Source organism: Fundulus heteroclitus, chromosome 20 (assembly GCF_011125445.2).
Source record: "Fundulus heteroclitus isolate FHET01 chromosome 20, MU-UCD_Fhet_4.1, whole genome shotgun sequence".
Lineage (NCBI taxonomy): Eukaryota > Metazoa > Chordata > Actinopteri > Cyprinodontiformes > Fundulidae > Fundulus > Fundulus heteroclitus.
Genome location: NC_046380.1, coordinates 18,263,000 through 18,278,981, shown reverse-complemented (window position 1 = coordinate 18,278,981; position 15,982 = coordinate 18,263,000). Strand labels below are relative to the sequence as shown.

Sequence of the window (15,982 nt, the reverse complement as noted above, 5' to 3'; positions counted from 1 at the left end):
CCGTGACCAATCTGGTCAGAGGACGTGGTTACAGGCAGATATGAAATATGATGGGGGAAAAAAAAAACAGGTGTTTGATGTTTGAAGCTCAGTGCGCTGGAAACTTTACCCAACTTGCTTGACTCAAACTTTTCCACGAGACAAATACGACGGTCAACAGATTGTGTAAGATGTTTATGCTCTCATAAAACCTCTGGTCACATTAGGTTTCAACATAACTCTGGCCTCTAAGCTCACTAAGGGAAAAAAAAAATATTAAAACCACGCTTATACTGAACTACATTAAATTCAATTGTCCTAAATCTTTAATTAATAATTTTTGACCCAAAAATGATTTTCCCCCTCCAAATATCTAAAACCAATATAATTCATAAAAGGGACATAACTACATTATTTCAATAGGCATCACTTTAAATAGTCAGAAACACCACAGACAACAAGACATTGGTACAAAAATAAAAAATAAAAATTGTCAGATCTGTCATTTTTACAAAAAAATGTTTTTAATTTTAAATACAAAAAAAACCAAAAAACGTTTCATTTCTACAACTGCTTATTTACAATTTGAGTTTGGTTTGATGTTCACGCTGCCCCCTGCTGGTCAGCGGCTCCTGCGGCTCAGCCTGAATCTTCTCCTCAGTCATCGATGGTCGGCAGCCAGAACGCCTGAAAGATTTAATTCACCAACATTTAAATCACTTCAGCCATAACTTGTTTACGGATTAAGACTTGAGTGTTTATGTCTGCACGCAGAGGCAGGGGAAAAAAACACTTAACGCATATTTCTACTGGAATTAGGTCATAAACCTAATTGGCTCTAAATTTGGCTTTAATAGGAAACTGCATCCCAGTTTCTTTTGAAAATAGGTTTTCCACATCTTAGGGGGAAAAAATAGCTGCGTGCAAACGTGTGTTTGTGTCATATTTTAATTTCCACAGAGACTGAAATTAATCAAAAACAGTATATGAAAGCCCCAATTATAGAAGTCAACAAAACCTATAAATGTAACTGTCCACATTTCCCATTAAATTATTCATCAGTTTATCTAATGGCTACGGCTGAGAAAACATTTAGAGGAATGACGTTTCTCTCACCATGTTGGAGCAGGCGCTGGCAAACGTCATGAACTTTGGATTGAACTGCAGACAGGTGATGGGGCCCGTGTGCTTCCCGTCTAGCAACGCCACCTTCATGCCGCTTTCAGCGTTCCACACGTGGATCTTTCCGTCTTCGGAGCCTAGGACACATCAGTCCGAGATTAGAGTTCAACGTATATTAACAAGATTTGAAAAGCAGAAGCGTCCTTTTTCACGCCTCCACCACTCTGAGCTTGAACATATAATATTTAGCAATAATTAGCCTAATTTCCCTATACATGCGTTTTTAAAAAGCCAGATCTCGCCACAGGAAGCACGGTGGTGCAGTTGTTAGCCGTATTTATTAGGATTAAGAAGGTTCTGGGTTCTTTATGCCTGCTTTTGTTCCCCTTGTGCATGCGTGGGTTCTCTCCGGGTACTCCGGCTTCCTCCCACAGTGCAGAAACATCAACGGTAGGGTTACTGTTACTGGTTGCTCTAAATTGCTTAGATGTGTATTTGTGTGTGGATGGTTGTTTGTCCAGTGTGTCTCTGCTTCTCTGCCTCTCGCCCAAAAATGAGTAAAAATCAAAAAATGTTGGCAAAGCACCAAGAAACCTGGCAGCTTCCCATTGATCAGCTCTGATCAGTGACTGTCAGGCAAGTCCTGAAAATACAGGAATTATCTTATTAATTATGAATAGCCTGACTAACTACCGTTTCCTCCGCCATGGACCCAGCAGAAACTTTCCATCTTTGTTTTCATTTGTTGTTGGATTGAAACTGAATGAACACAAAATCTCTAAATAAAGCTAAAACCTCCTGGCAGCTGCTGAAGAACCAGGAAGTCTTAGATTGTGACATGATCCAAAGCAAAGGCGAAGATTTATCGATCCTTTTTAATGTCTTTACATCATACTGCGAGGTAAAGAAACGATGTAATAAAATCTGACTAAATCTCATCTGAAGGCTGAATTTTTTTTATCCTAAATTAAGAAAATCTTATTTTGTTACACTGCTAATTTAAACCACGGCATACAGCGTTAAATAATCTATTTTTAACCATTATGTGCCCGACAAACGCACGTTTTCCCTGAACTTACCGATCATGACAAACTGAGAATCTGGAGTGAAAGAAGCCTCCAGGGTTACGCCTTTGCTGTTGTTGTAGCCCTGTGGACAGAAACCCCGGCAGCAATGAGCCAAACTATTTCACCCGGACATCAACGTAAAGAAAACAATAAAAACAAAACGTTTTATGATTTGTTCCTTTAGTAGCTTCGTTTTTTTTTTTACAGACTTTTACTAACTCTTACCCCAAAAGAATGCAGCACTGCCCCCTTAAAAGCGTCCAGGATGCGGAGGGCGCCGCCGTTGGTTGAAAGGAGGATGAGTTTCCCGTCGTTGCTGAACTTGAGTCCAGTCCACTCACAGGTCCGGTCGTACTGGAGCTTGAAAGTTGCAAAGGGACCCTGTTGGTGAGAGATTTCGTTCTCGTTGAGTATCAAACTTCTCTCTGACAAACAGAAAAACATCGTCTTCCCCTTACCTTATCAAACGACCGCAGATCATAGAGTTTAACCATCTCTGAGTTTATCCCAGCGGCGAAAATCAGACCCTCTGGGTCAAAGGAGCACACAGGCTTTCCCTGAAGGTGCATCAAGCCCTAAAATTGCAACGATTACAGGAAATTCTGCTTCAGTTTTTTTTTTTTTTTTTGGTGCAAACCTTCAGAGAACTGAAAATCACTGATTTATTTCCGACAAAAAAATGCAAAATTCAGATAAATTCCACCTAAGTACCAACCTGGCAGTTGGGTGAGCGCAGATCCCACAGCCTGATGGTTTTGTCTAACGAGCCGGAAATAAAGGTGTCGTCCACAGGAGACATGGACAGAGAAGTCACTCTAATCACAACACACAGAGGAAACATGAAGGCACGGCGACTTCAAGCATAAACCTTTCACGGAAGCAAAACAGCAAACCTCACCTTTTGTTGTGTCCGGGAAAGTAGCGGATGTATTTGTTGTCGTGAAGAGACAAATACCGGATGGTGTCTTAAAGGAAAAGAACAAAAATAAGTGACACGGACGGACCAAGATGAGATTATTTCATGCAGTGAAAACAGAACAAACGCACAGATTCACAGGCTCCTCTGAAGATTACACTCAACCGTAGGCAAGGCAGTCCCTTGTACAGTTAGCTCCTGTATGGGGTAGAATCACAGACCCTCAAACTGTACAAACAACTACCTCAGCCAACAGCGAGCAGCGCGACGAGCCGCTACGCCACAGCAAACATCAGGGGTTCGCATCCCGACACAATATAACAGCCAACGACGCTACAGAGCGGAAGGCAAAAGGGAAAATTCCTGCACCAAAACAAACTTTATCATATGATACATACCGTCGATTTTGTTGGAACTGTAGACCACTGTGTTTGCAGCATGCGTGTACCTGATCAGGTCCACTCCATACTTTTTACTGTAGAGAGTCCTTTTGGGTCTGTCATAAACGAGGGGCGAAAAAAATAAAATAAAAAATGCAATCAAAATAAATGAATCAATAGCAATTAGCAGCTGAACACTTTTTCGATTCATTCGACGACCTTACAGGGTTCAGACCGGAGTGAAACGCAGCAGATAACTAGAGTTAAAGGAAAGGGATTGATTGTTCTTCTTTTCCAACAACCTAAAATCTATAAAGAGCGTCACGTCCAGAGCGCCTTGAGCCCGCACTTTGCTGCTGTCCCCACCAGCCCGAAGCATCAAGTAACAAAAACACTTCAAAAAATGTGTGGGGTCAGCATTAATTCGGCATTTCGTGAAAGAATGAGAGCAGATCTCCAACGGCAGTGTTGATGAACCTGGCTGGAAGAGGGGATTTGTAGTAGTTCTCTTTGAAACTACTAGACCTTTAATATCAAGATGTTTCGTGATAAATATCAAAAGTGAAAAGGATGAAAAGCGATAGTTTTGTCCATAGCGGCTTGCTCTAACATCTAATGTCATTTTGAGCCATTGAACACGAGGAACATCTAACAACATCAGCTTTTAAGCCGTGCCACCGATTCTGAAATGGATTTAGGTCTTGACCTTGACCGGCTCTAAACCACTCCACTGATCCAGTTTGTTTCGTTGTCCTGCTGGAAGGAGAACCTCCGTTCCCGTCTAAACTCTTTGGCCAATTACTTGTCTTTTTGCTCTCTTTCTTTTTTCTTCATAGTAGGTACACCTGGTCTGATGTTCTGTTAACTGTGACATCATCCAGGGAAGACAGATCACCCACTTTTACCATCTAATGTAGAACAGATTACTGGATCAATGTGTGCTTTTTTGTCTCTCTTGTTGTGTCTCTGTTCTGTCTTCTGTAACCCCAGTCGGTCGAACCAGGTGACCGTTCATACTGAGCCCGCTTCTGCTGGAGGTTTTTCCTTCCTGTTAAAGGGGAGTTTTTCTTTCCACTGTCGCTTCATGCTTGCTCAGTATGAGGGATTGCTGCAAAGCCATGTACAATGCAGACGACTCTCCCTGTAGCTCTACGCTTCTCCAGGAGTGAATGCTGCTTGTCGGGACTTTGATGCAATCAACTGGTTCCCTTATATAGGAAATTTTTGACCAATCTGTATAACATGATTGATTATATTGAACTACATTATGATGGCTTTAATGTGCGCCCAGTGTTCATTTCTGCTACATGCAGGTCAAAAGGTTTAGCTTAGGCCTCATCTTTAGCTCCCCCACCCCGAGATGTTGCTTGTACTATCAGGCACATTGCATGTTTTTTCTCAGCTGCTGTATTTCCTGTTTAACTTGAATATTGCATTTTTAATCTGAATATTCCATATTACCCATAATTGTGCAGTACTTTCATTTCTGCTAAGTGTTCTTCTGTTGCTCTCAAACTTAACTTCATATTAGCTCGGTTTTTCATTGCTAATCTCGTGTGTAACTGGTTTTGCCACTGTCAATGCCAAATTCCCCCATTATTGGACAATAGATGTATTATTTATAGCAACTTCTTCCAACACACTTTTCCTCCACCTGAGCTGTAAATATCTGCAGCTCATCCAGAGCTCTTGGGTGCTTTCCCAATTAAACCTCCCCTTCCCCAATCTGTCAGTATAGGTGGAGGACCACGTCTTGGTAGGGTTACATGGAAAGGAGAAAAAGTCGTGCCATACTCTATTTTTGAATGATAGATGATATTGCTAAGTCACGTCAAAGCTTGGGGCACAGATTTAAGCTCTTCATCGACCTTATCCGTGAGCTGCCTGCTGTGTTCCTTGGTCTTCATAATGCCATTTGTTGAAGCTCTCACAGAGCAGCTCAATTTATACTGGGATCAAAGCGCCCACATGTGGATTCTACTTACTAAAATAGGTGAATTAAGAAAGCAAATCGGTTGCACTGGACTTTATTTCGGGGTGTCAGTAAAGGGGGCTTCCAGATTTTTTGTCTGTGTATATTTTGAAAACCAATGAATCCTCTCTCTCTCCTCCAGCTCACAATGATTCACTACTTGGTGTTGATCTACAAGTTCAAACTTGTGCCTGGAAAGTGAAAATTATCAGTACTTGAGCAAGTTAAGTTAAAGATCTGGACCTTTCCACTTGAACACCCTGGTATTCGTAACTAAATCCCGTTTAAATCGCATTAAAGTTGTCAGATGACCACTAAAAAGCTGCTAAGTTAACATTACATGGCAACTATGTTGTGCTGGACAGTTGTTCCCTTTTAAATCAAAAGGGGAAATGGCGGCAGTTAGAGCAAATATTTAATATCAAGCTATTTAAAAATTGACTAGTTGCAGCAGATGGTTTGTGGTCCTAATTATAGGATTTACTATAAACTCTTGACATATTGGCTAAAGGTAAATAGCCTTTTCTCCATGTAGGTCTTGCCTCCCACTTAATTAAACAGTAATAAAATTCTCCATTAAAATGTTTTGCTTGTAAAAAAAATAATCTAAAGATAAAAAATTTATAGCACGCAGCTTTTAAAAAATATAACAGAATTAATACTGGGCCGGTATTTAACCATCGCTTATTTATTTTACAGCTCTCGCTGCGTCGCCCTACGCAGCGAAGGCCTCCGCGGCTAGCACAGCTAGCAGCTAGCATGAAGGTAAAACTGGAGCCTAAACCGAAAACAAACCACTCTTACTTTCCCTCCTGGCAGTCGTAAAGGACCAGCGAGTCGTCGTCGCTGCTGGAAATGATTGCTTCCCCGTTTGAGCAGAAGTCAAAGCAGTTAATTTTGTCCGTGTTCTCTCGGAACACCTTAGCAACCCTAAAGCTCCGAAGCACATTGTCCGTTAGCTTCATGGTGGCCCGTCCTGGTGTCCGAGGGGAAGCTGGCCCTCGTTTCGCTTTAAATCGACTCAAGCGTCACAGTTGTGGGGATTATACGAAGATATGTGAGCAACAGTGGTGCTAAAAAAAATCTTATAAGGGGGAAAAACGAGAAAGCTTCCCCAAAAAAACGGCGACGGAATCCCGCCTAGGGTGGTTTGAGTCCACGGCAGAGGGAGGGACGAACTGCACCGCCTTCGCCACGTCAGTCGTCACCTGACAGGCGCAGTGGTCCGACGCCGTCTTTTATCGCGAGACTTGCGTAGGACCGTAAACAACATCAATGGCACATTTTTAATACTCGAATAACCACACAGTGTGCCGTTTTTACGGCTTAGTTTCAAATGTGCCAAATGTCTGTCACGTTGTGTGTGTGTCATAAATAAGGACAGCGAGTCGCTTTCTGTCGCAATTTTGCAGCCGCAGCAAAACAAACATGATCATGGAGAAACCCCACGGTGGACTTTTGACCCCACAGAAAGAAAACTCTAAGCCTAAGGTATGAATCATTTATAACTGCTGCTCTGCTTGTTTTTGTCTTTCTGTTGAATGGCTTGAACACAGTATAAAATAACGGTAGTAGTTTAGAACAATAATAGTAAAAAAAAAAAAAAATTAGATTTGCAATTATATTTCCAGTATCTGTTCTGTTATGATTAATAATGATGTGCTTGATCTGTATGCCTAATATACACACTCACTGGCAAAGGAGAGCTGGTACTGGGTTGGAGCTTTTTCAGGATTTTTTTTCTTATAAAACCACCTTAATTCTTTGTGGCACACATTCAACTGAAAACATTTCAAAAATACACACTGAAGTCATTGTCATGCTAAAGAAACCAGTTTGCGCTTTGTGACATGGTTCATAATCTTGCTGGGAATAAGTACTCTGTGGTCATAAAAAGAATGGATCAGGTCGGTAATTCTCAGGTAGTTTTTGTGCAAATTGGTACTAAGGTGCTCAAAGTGTGTCAAAAAAAAAAAAAAAAAACACCCACCACACACCATCATACCACCACCACCAATTAGAGCCGTGGACACAAGGCAGGATGAATCCATGCGTTCGGGTTGTTTCTGCCAAATTGTGCCCTTACCATCTAGATCTGGCAGCTGAAATCAAGATTCCAATTTTGGCAAACCTTGGCGAACTTTAGCATCGGTTTTCTATTTTCAGCTGACAGGTGGGGCACCTGGTGCAATCTTCTGCTGCTGTAGCCCATCTGCTTCTGGGTTTTATAGATGGCAGTCTGTATACCTCTTCTCTTCTGTTGTAGATGACAATCCCAGGAGGTCAGCAGTTTCTGAAATACTCAGACAAGCCCATCTGGCACCAACAATGGTGCCACATTAAATCCCATTCCTCCTTAAAGCATACTAGTGATTAAAACAAATTATTTCCAGTGTGTAAGATAAATTATTTAGTTTGACTAATCCATTATATCTATAATTTCCTAGGCTGTGCAAATAATAAAAGGAGATAAATGGATAGCTGAAATGCAAGTTCACAGGGGCAGCGATCCCTTAAGTTAATCATTAAACACAGTTTAAACAACTCCAGTTACTGTTTGGTTAGATTTTGGCTTCACTGCAGAGCAGGAACACACACAACAGGCTGCAGCAGGAATCTGCAGGCTGTAATCGCCGTACACAACCCAAGCAGGTAGGCTGACTTAATACCAGATTTGAAGTGAGACATAGCCACTGAGTTTGTATAATAAATACAATAATTAAAGTACATCTTCTGTTTGTTTAAACACAAATTAATCTACTAAGCGTACCTCAATTTTATCTATACCGTATAAACTAAAATGTCAGCTAAAGCACATGAAACGTCCTTTTGTGTGTGAGTTTAACTACGCACAGCATGTTGCACGTTTTGATTTGCTAAGATGTAGAGGAAGAGATTGAACTATGCCATAAATCTGTGGGAATTTGTTTTCAAATTTGTGTGTTAACTTTTACAATAATGGATGTTTTGAAATCAGTTTACCCTTTTTTTATTTTATTTTTTACAAATAACCCTCTTATATAAAACTTTGCATAGTTTGTATGTTGGGTTTTACATTTTAGATGCACATGATATCAGGTATAATCTTCCTAAATTACCCATATGTATAATATAGAAAACAGGATTTTCTAACTCAGCACATCTTGATGTATCAATTCCTCAGAGCAGTTGAGGTGTCAATGGCTCGCATCCTTTCCTTGTTCCGGCCTCCGCCTATTCTGGCCCTCCTGGGCAGAGGGAACCCGACCTTCTGCAAAATGTCCATGGACTCGCGGGCACGGGAGATCTTCAGAGCCGCAGTGGAAGCTGTTCAGCCGGACCGTGTGGTCAGGCAGAGCATAGAGCGGCAGGATGATTCCGTCATTATTGACGGACGCAGGTTCCCACTCAGACACAACCTGCACCTCGTGGGCTTCGGGAAAGCCGTTCTGGGGATGGCTGCGGAGGTAGAGCGGATTCTGGGCGACCATTTAGTCAGAGGAGTCATCAGCGTGCCTCATGGGATACAGCAGACGCTACGGCAGCATGGAAAAAGGTACGTAGATGATGTTCAGTCGACAGTGCCCTGCAAAAGCGCTCTTACTGGTTTTTTTTTAATATATTTTGCAAAATCACAACCACCAACTTTTTTTTCCATCCAAAAATGTTTAGCATTGTGATTTCAAATGATGGTGAATTTTTTTTTTTTTTTACTTTTCTACCAACTTTTTTGGAATGATTTCAAATGATAAAAATTGTGAATTTGTAATTTTCTTTACTATTAGAAATCAGAAACCTACGTGCATTTGCGTTGACTTCTCTTTACTGATACCGTTAAATCAAATCCAACCACCTGTCCAGGCGGTTTGAATCTTTTATAAGTCCCCTAATGAGTCAATTTAATCTCAGTTGGAAGGTTTCTCTGAAACCGTGGAGGAGCTGCAGAAATCCACAGCCCACGTGAAAGCATCTGTTAACAACACAGCTATTAGTTGTGATCTCTTCAAATCTGAGGCTGGGGTGAAGATTAACCTTCCAGTGGAAATAAACACGGATGATAATCTATTGTTAGAATGGCCCATAGACTTTAATACAGGGCTGTCGTTGAAGAAAATCCGAATTGCGGCTAATTTTTAATGCAAGTTTCCTTCACTTCACAATTCTGTGCCCCTTTGTGTTGGAAGATGTTCAGCAAATACTTTTTAGAATACCGTAAGCCACCTAAAATGCTACTAAGAATATCAACATGTTTACATTTTATGCTCTATATCTACCACAGCCATCTGTTGCTAAAGGAAGACAGTCGGATCAAAGTCATGGAGGGAGCCAAGCACAACCTGCCAGATGATGATTCTCAGAAGGCGGCTGAAGGGATCAAGCAGTTAGCCAGTGAATTGACAGAGAAAGATTTGCTGCTTGTGTTAATATCAGGTAAAAAAAAAAACTCACAAAGTTCTCTCTAAGGGTCATGCCCGTTTGTTCTACCCCTCAAACAGCAGGCCTGTTTGTGTCTAGGTGGAGGCTCTGCGCTGTTACCAGCACCGATACCTCCAGTCTCGCTGCAGGAGAAGCTTGATGTCACCCGCAGGCTTGCTGCCGCTGGTGCCACCATCCAAGAGCTTAACAAAGTACGTCGAGCCCTCTCTTTGTTGAAGGGTGGAGGGCTTGCGCACCACGCTCACCCGGCACAGGTAACTCCCAGCAATTGTACAAAGATGTATTTTTGTTGGGAAAAAAAAGAGCATATTTCTGATCAGGGATCCTCTAATCATTTCATCAAAGGTGGTTTCGCTCACGCTGTCTGACGTGATCGGGGACCCGATTGATCTGATAGCAAGTGGACCAACGGTGACATGCGAGGTGTGGCCAGAGGAGGTCTTGTCCATCCTTGAACAATACAAGCTTCTCAACTCCATGCCGGCTTCGGTAAAGGAAGTCCTCGCGAGACAGGGTCCCCGTTGGAAAGAGAACGAGGAGGACTCGGGTTCGTCCGGAGAGGCCGTCAATGTCGTGATCGGCTCTAACACCGTGGCGCTCACGTGCGCCGGCCGGCGTGCCCGGGAGCTGGGTTTCCGTCCTGTCGTGCTTTCGCCGGGAGTGTGCGGCGACGTGCGGCTGGTCTCCAGACTGTACGGCCTCCTGGCGCGCTTCGCCTGCTCCCGCGAGGAGCCGCCGCCGGAGATCGCAGCCGAAGTGCTGCGGCTCGGGCCGGAGGTGGGCGCGGAGAGCTGGGACCTGTGCCGAACCATGCAGGTGTTGGGCGAAGGGCGCGCGGAGGGGTGGGGCGCCACGTGTCTGTTAGCCGGAGGGGAGCCCACCGTGGAGCTGACGGGCAAGGGGCGAGGTGGTCGAAACCAGGAGCTGAGTCTGCGCGTGGGACTGGAGCTGAGGGGCCTGGAGCTCCCGCCTCAGGGGCCCGTGTTTTTGAGCGGGGGCACCGACGGTCAGGACGGACCCACGGAAGCCGCGGGCGCCGTGACCGACGGGGGACTGTACGACGAAGCTCGAGCGCAGGGGTTAGACGTCGACAGCTTCCTCAGTAACAATGACTCTTATACCTTCTTTTCTCGTCTGTCAGCTGCACGGCGTTTACTCGTGCCCGGCCTGACCTGCACCAATGTCATGGACGTACACGTGCTACTTATCCCGGCAATTCCCATTAAAATAAGTTAATAGGAAAGCAAACCACTGTAACATAATCAGTAGATCGATTTATAGATATGAGAGGTTTCATACACTGCAAAAACGGAACTAAAAATAAGACAAATTGTCTTGAAATTAGTGCATTTATCCTTGATTTAAGCAGCTAAATAAGATTATCTGCCAATGGAATGAGTATTTTGAGCCCTAAACTAAGATAATTACATATACTGCACCTGAAATAAGATGATAGAGATGAGTTGTTCCTATTTTAAGTGCAAAATATCTCATTCAATTGGCATACCATCTTATTTACCTGCTCAAATCAAGGACTGATACACTGATTTCAAGAATATTTGACTTATTTTTAGTTTTGTTTTTGCAGTGTAGGGAGTTTTTTAAATTTGACAGTCATGGAGTAACCAGTTGGAGCTCAAACTGAGTCCGGTTCTCCTCTAGGTGTATTCCCGTTCAAAGAGAGCCTTTCCTAGGGTCGTTCAATTACAGGAATTTTTCAAACTGGAAACTTTCAGGAGGGAATTATGAGATTTAATAGTAACTCATGGAATCATGACCTGGATGACTGAGAATCTTCACCAACGCAATTCATGGAAATGAACAGGTTTTTAGGTAAATAAACAGTGACAAACCTGGAATTCAAAATATAGGCTTGCTGAAAGTTTTTATTTTTATTTCAATTCCCAGCTCTTGTAACCCCCATGCTCCTCTCTGCCGGCGCCACACGCTTGCTCAGAAGGAGGGATTGCTGCAAAATGGACTGAATACAAACAGCCAGCCTTCCTTAGGTTATTTTCCACCAAATGCCATCATTCATTTGAATTGTATCAGAATTACAGCTCAGTTGGAGTGTATGTAAGGCGATTTAAATCTGTCTGTACGCCTATAATTGTTTTTGAATTAAATCGTCAGATTTTAGTAGAATTTGGACTGAATTGGGTTCTATATATCTAGTTATGAATTTGGCCCGTGTCTTGTATGATTTCTGGAGATTACATTTCTGTTGTGAATTTCAAAAATGAACTCAACTGATTCACCATATAAAGATTTAATTTAAAAAACTACATGCAATATATTTTTAACATAACTAAAAAAAGAGAACGATACTTAAATATGGATATGACATTCTTTTTTACAATAAAACTTGTGCTGCACCATTGGATGCTTCAAAATGTTTACAGTTTTTTCCTTGTTAATGTCACAGTAAACCGATTTTATATTTGATAGCTGACAGCAAGATGGTACATTAAAGGACTGAAATATAATTTGACCTCTTCTTATCATTAACAACAAATTCTAACATGGCACTAATGTTTTTTTCTCAAATACATCTCTTGGTTTGATCTTAGTTTGAATAATTGTTGTCAGTATTTTGTCTTCTTTAAGTTTAAATTGGACAGATAACCTTGGACGCTGAATAGATCTCCTCCAGGTTTACAGCCCAATGAGCAGCAGGACTCCAAAATTTGCTGGTCTGTGGGGATATTTGCCATTTTGTGTTACAAAAAATGGGGCAAGCATGGTTGTGCACTTGTTTAATATTTTGCCAAACACTTTTTGTTTTGATCAGGTTGGGAACTTTGGCCATTGAACTGCCTTGTAAGACTGGGTAAAAAAACAACAACACTTCACTAATTTAATGCAAGCTGTAGCATTTATAATGGCATTCAACTATTTACATACAGTGCCATGCAAAAATATTTACTCCACTTTATCATCTTCAATTTCTTTCATATTATAATACCTGTGTATTTTATTGGAATTGTATGTCACAAATACCAAGCAGTGCAAAATCATACAGTGAAAAAAAAGAATGAATGCTTTGAAATTTGTTTAAATAGTAAACATCTGAAGATTTAAGTGACTGTATTCAGGCATCTTTGCTTTGATACTTCTAAATAAAATCCAGTGCAAACAATTTTTTTAGAAGTCATCTCATTAGTTAATAGGATCCAATCCACCTCTGAATTCTTTACTCTCAGTCTAAATCCAACGGTTCTCTGAAGGCCTCAGATGTTTGTTAGAGAAAATCAGTGAACAAAAAGCATCATGAAGATCAAGCAACACAGCGTTAGGTTAGGGCTGGATGATAATTCAATTTTGATCGATAGGCGTACATCAATGGGAGAAAAAAAGGGTCAATAAAAAGTTTTCCTTCCTTTTCCATTCTAGACATGTCATTATATCTTCCCAAACAATCACAACGCAGACCCAGGAATGCTCCGTCACCATCAGAGTTCAGAGATCACTTTTTTATCTTTTAAAAACCTTTCGGAAAAAGTTTGTTCAATAAAGGTTCAAGTTTGAATTCAGTGTTCGTGTTCTGTATCTAAAAATAGGTTGCTAAGCAACAGCATAAAATGGCCAGGGCTGCAGTTAAAATATACGTTTTGAATTTGTTAATAACTATCGATATTGATCAATATGATTTCTATTGATATGCTTTTTTCCCCAATATCTTCCATTCCTACATTAGGTTATAAAACAACCTGGACAGGACAACAATCCCCTGTGTCCTCTGCAAATCTGCTTTTAATCAGAGTTGCAAGACTTTAAACTGGACTAAGTCCAGTTTAAAGTTTTCCACAAGTCACACAGAGGACATGACCAACATCAAGAAGGTGCACAGGTCAGACGAGATTATAGTTAATTAACATAGAAAATGCTCCATGTGGTAGAAATCTAACAATACACATGACCATAATATCCATGTATTGAAACATGGCGGTGGCAGCATCATGTTGTGGGGATGCTTTTCTTCAGCGTGGACAGGAAAGCTGCTCAGTCAATGGGAAGACGTATGGACGCAAATACAGGTCAAAACATATGGATGTGTTAGAATGGCCCAGTCAAAGTCCAGGCATAAATCTAATTCAGAATCTTTGAAAACACTTTAAATTGATGCTCATGGATGCTTTCCATCCAGTTAGACTGAACTTAAACTATTTTACCAAGAATAATGAGTAAAAATTTCTTCTTTAGATTGACGGAGCTGGAGGAGACATAACCAGCCATATCTGCACCAAATGAGGACTTTAGAAAGTTCTGGCTCAGGGAGGCAGAAATTTTGTCAATATATATATATATATATATTTTTTTTTTTTTTTCCTTCACGTTTGTAACTACACACTCATTTATGTTATATGAGATTCTAATAGCATACATAGAGGTTTGTCGTGACGCAACAAAACGTGAAACAGAGTAAGTTGCAAGAGAGTAAAAATCTGGACGGTTGTTAAACACAATAAAACAATGATTTACACAGGAGAATTTATTTATCAAATTGTATAAATAAAACTGGCCACACACATCTTTTGCTTCGTAGTATTCTTGCCATAACTATTTACACACAGCATATACCGTCACTGCTCATCCAGCTCCACTAATCCCAAACATATTCATAAAATATGTTTTATGAATATGGCACTAACTCAAACCACAAGTGATCCACTCTGACAACACAATTGATTTGATTCCTTCCAGCGGAGAACGTGTCCTGCAGAGAAACCAGTGCTGGAAAAAAAAAAAACCTGATAGCTGTTCATATCCACAAAATAATCAAAAATGCTCCTGTTCATTCAGCATCTCTGACGTGGAAACATCCAGCCCAGATGTCCTCTTAATCCCGGTGGCTCTTCAGAGGATCTCCAGCTTTACTCTCCCTACAAGATGACAGAAAAATCCTTTAAAACAACAACAACAACAACGTAACATATGCGGGCTTTAACATCGGAACAATTAGGCGTTCGACCCCACGTTAGATCGGGCCATCACCATGGAAACAAATGAAAAGAAAGACTAATATAGATTATTAAAATAAAGCTTTTTTTATACAGACAGTAGCGCGATTCAAGCATCGGAAACCCACCATCCGCTGAGGTGAGCCGCTGCCTCGGGGGTTCCTCCGTTCTGTCCAGCCCCTGCAGGTAAACACAGACGCAGTTAGCATATGCTAACGTGGCTAGCATGGAGTGAAGAAGCAAAGGCGTCCCTCCGCGGGGCGGATAACACCCACCTTGTCGGTAATACATGTCGTTCACTGTGCTCCCGTAGACCTTCCACGCGAAGTGGATCGCGACGAGGCTGAAGATCAGCCAGCTGAGCAGGATTTTGAAAATGGAGACCCTCATGTCGTTGGCGAGCCAGTCGTCCACGAACTCGGAGAGGAACGACAGGCAGCCGTCAGCGATGCGGGAAAGGAACTCAAAGTCCCATGACTCCTCCATGCTGGCCGCTTTTAAGGTTAATGCCTAAAGAAGCGGGGTCGGCCCTATGTTTGCTCACTTTGAAGACATCCCTCTGGTTAGGACATATTACCAGCCTGTCCCTCCATTGTCAGCGTTGTTTACATAGAGGAAGATTCTTCTTCTGTGGTTTTTAGTTGTTGTTTTGTTGGCGACGTAAAGGCGCAGTACTGCCACCTACCGGACCCAGGATTGAACTGTGTTCTCAGGTGCGTCACAGTAAAGTTTAATCATTTCAGTCATTTCCTTCAAAAGGTGACACTCATTTATATGACATAGATTCATTACATGCATAGAAATATTTTTCTGACCATTTTCAAAAACAATGAGCATTGTCACTGGGACAGGTCATTTTCTGAGAGCCAAACCTCATCTGGATCTCCGCATAAAGAGTGCAGCTGTTGAACAAGTGGAGGAGGCGAAGCTCCTAGGAATTTTCATAGAAAGTAAACTCTCTTGGGATAAACATATCCTGAGCGTTGTCTCAAAAATGGGTAGTAGATTGTCTGTAATCAAAAGATGTTCAGAATATCTAACTAAACAAACAAACCCATTATGTCATTCAAACTTTAGTATTGTCACGTTTGGATTATTGCTCTGTTGTGTGGTCCAATGCGTCATTAAGCAATATAAAAAAAAATTACAGCTGGGGCAAAATCATGCAA

General features: G+C 41.6%; 3 protein-coding genes across 5 annotated transcripts; 1 reads left to right on the top strand and 2 right to left on the bottom strand.

Annotated features, from left to right (window-relative positions):
• Positions 1-484: 484 nt before the first annotated feature.
• On the bottom strand, positions 485-6,602 carry wdr82 (WD repeat domain 82). Its single transcript, XM_012873293.3, has 9 exons — positions 6,241-6,602; positions 3,483-3,580; positions 3,067-3,133; positions 2,884-2,983; positions 2,627-2,743; positions 2,394-2,549; positions 2,181-2,250; positions 1,096-1,238; positions 485-666 (listed from the first exon to the last, which is right to left on the bottom strand). The coding sequence occupies exons 1-9, from the start codon at positions 6,399-6,401 to the stop codon at positions 637-639; spliced, it is 942 nt and encodes a 313-aa protein (XP_012728747.1). The 5' UTR covers positions 6,402-6,602; the 3' UTR covers positions 485-636.
• Positions 6,603-6,685: 83 nt separating this feature from the next.
• Positions 6,686-11,216, top strand: glyctk (glycerate kinase). Of its 3 annotated transcripts, none has more exons than XM_012873286.3 (5): positions 6,686-6,927; positions 8,600-8,971; positions 9,695-9,846; positions 9,931-10,106; positions 10,198-11,216. In XM_012873286.3, exons 2-5 carry the CDS (start codon positions 8,616-8,618, stop codon positions 11,086-11,088), a joined length of 1,575 nt encoding a protein of 524 aa, XP_012728740.2. In that variant the 5' UTR covers positions 6,686-6,927; positions 8,600-8,615; the 3' UTR covers positions 11,089-11,216. The 3 variants fall into 3 exon arrangements, with proteins under 3 accessions (XP_012728740.2, XP_021177603.2, XP_021177604.2); XM_021321928.2 differs by lacking the exon at positions 6,686-6,927 and adding an exon at positions 7,801-8,088; XM_021321929.2 differs by lacking the exon at positions 6,686-6,927 and adding an exon at positions 8,055-8,115.
• Positions 11,217-12,593: 1,377 nt separating this feature from the next.
• Positions 12,594-15,455, bottom strand: tcta (T cell leukemia translocation altered). The gene is made up of 3 exons (XM_012873295.3): positions 15,089-15,455; positions 14,942-14,993; positions 12,594-14,735 (listed from the first exon to the last, which is right to left on the bottom strand). The coding sequence occupies exons 1-3, from the start codon at positions 15,297-15,299 to the stop codon at positions 14,693-14,695; spliced, it is 306 nt and encodes a 101-aa protein (XP_012728749.1). The 5' UTR covers positions 15,300-15,455; the 3' UTR covers positions 12,594-14,692.
• Positions 15,456-15,982: the final 527 nt, after the last annotated feature.

Excerpts from the sequence above, each read along its gene's own strand:
- tcta (XM_012873295.3), bottom strand. The coding sequence starts at position 15,299 with ATGGAGGAGTCATGGGACTTTGAGTTCCTTTCCCGCATCGCTGACGGC. Across the intron at positions 14,994-15,088 it reads CGACATGTATTACCGACAAG|GGGCTGGACAGAACGGAGGA; the intron begins GTGGGTGTTATC and ends GTTTACCTGCAG. Across the intron at positions 14,736-14,941 it reads GCGGCTCACCTCAGCGGATG|GGAGAGTAAAGCTGGAGATC; the intron begins GTGGGTTTCCGA and ends GTCATCTTGTAG.
- glyctk (XM_012873286.3), top strand. The coding sequence starts at position 8,616 with ATGGCTCGCATCCTTTCCTTGTTCCGGCCTCCGCCTATTCTGGCCCTC. Across the intron at positions 8,972-9,694 it reads CTACGGCAGCATGGAAAAAG|CCATCTGTTGCTAAAGGAAG; the intron begins GTACGTAGATGA and ends TATCTACCACAG. Across the intron at positions 10,107-10,197 it reads ACCACGCTCACCCGGCACAG|GTGGTTTCGCTCACGCTGTC; the intron begins GTAACTCCCAGC and ends ATTTCATCAAAG.
- wdr82 (XM_012873293.3), bottom strand. The coding sequence starts at position 6,401 with ATGAAGCTAACGGACAATGTGCTTCGGAGCTTTAGGGTTGCTAAGGTG. Across the intron at positions 3,581-6,240 it reads TACGACTGCCAGGAGGGAAA|ACCCAAAAGGACTCTCTACA; the intron begins GTAAGAGTGGTT and ends CGTTTATGACAG. Across the intron at positions 2,984-3,066 it reads TTTCCCGGACACAACAAAAG|AGTGACTTCTCTGTCCATGT; the intron begins GTGAGGTTTGCT and ends TGTTGTGATTAG.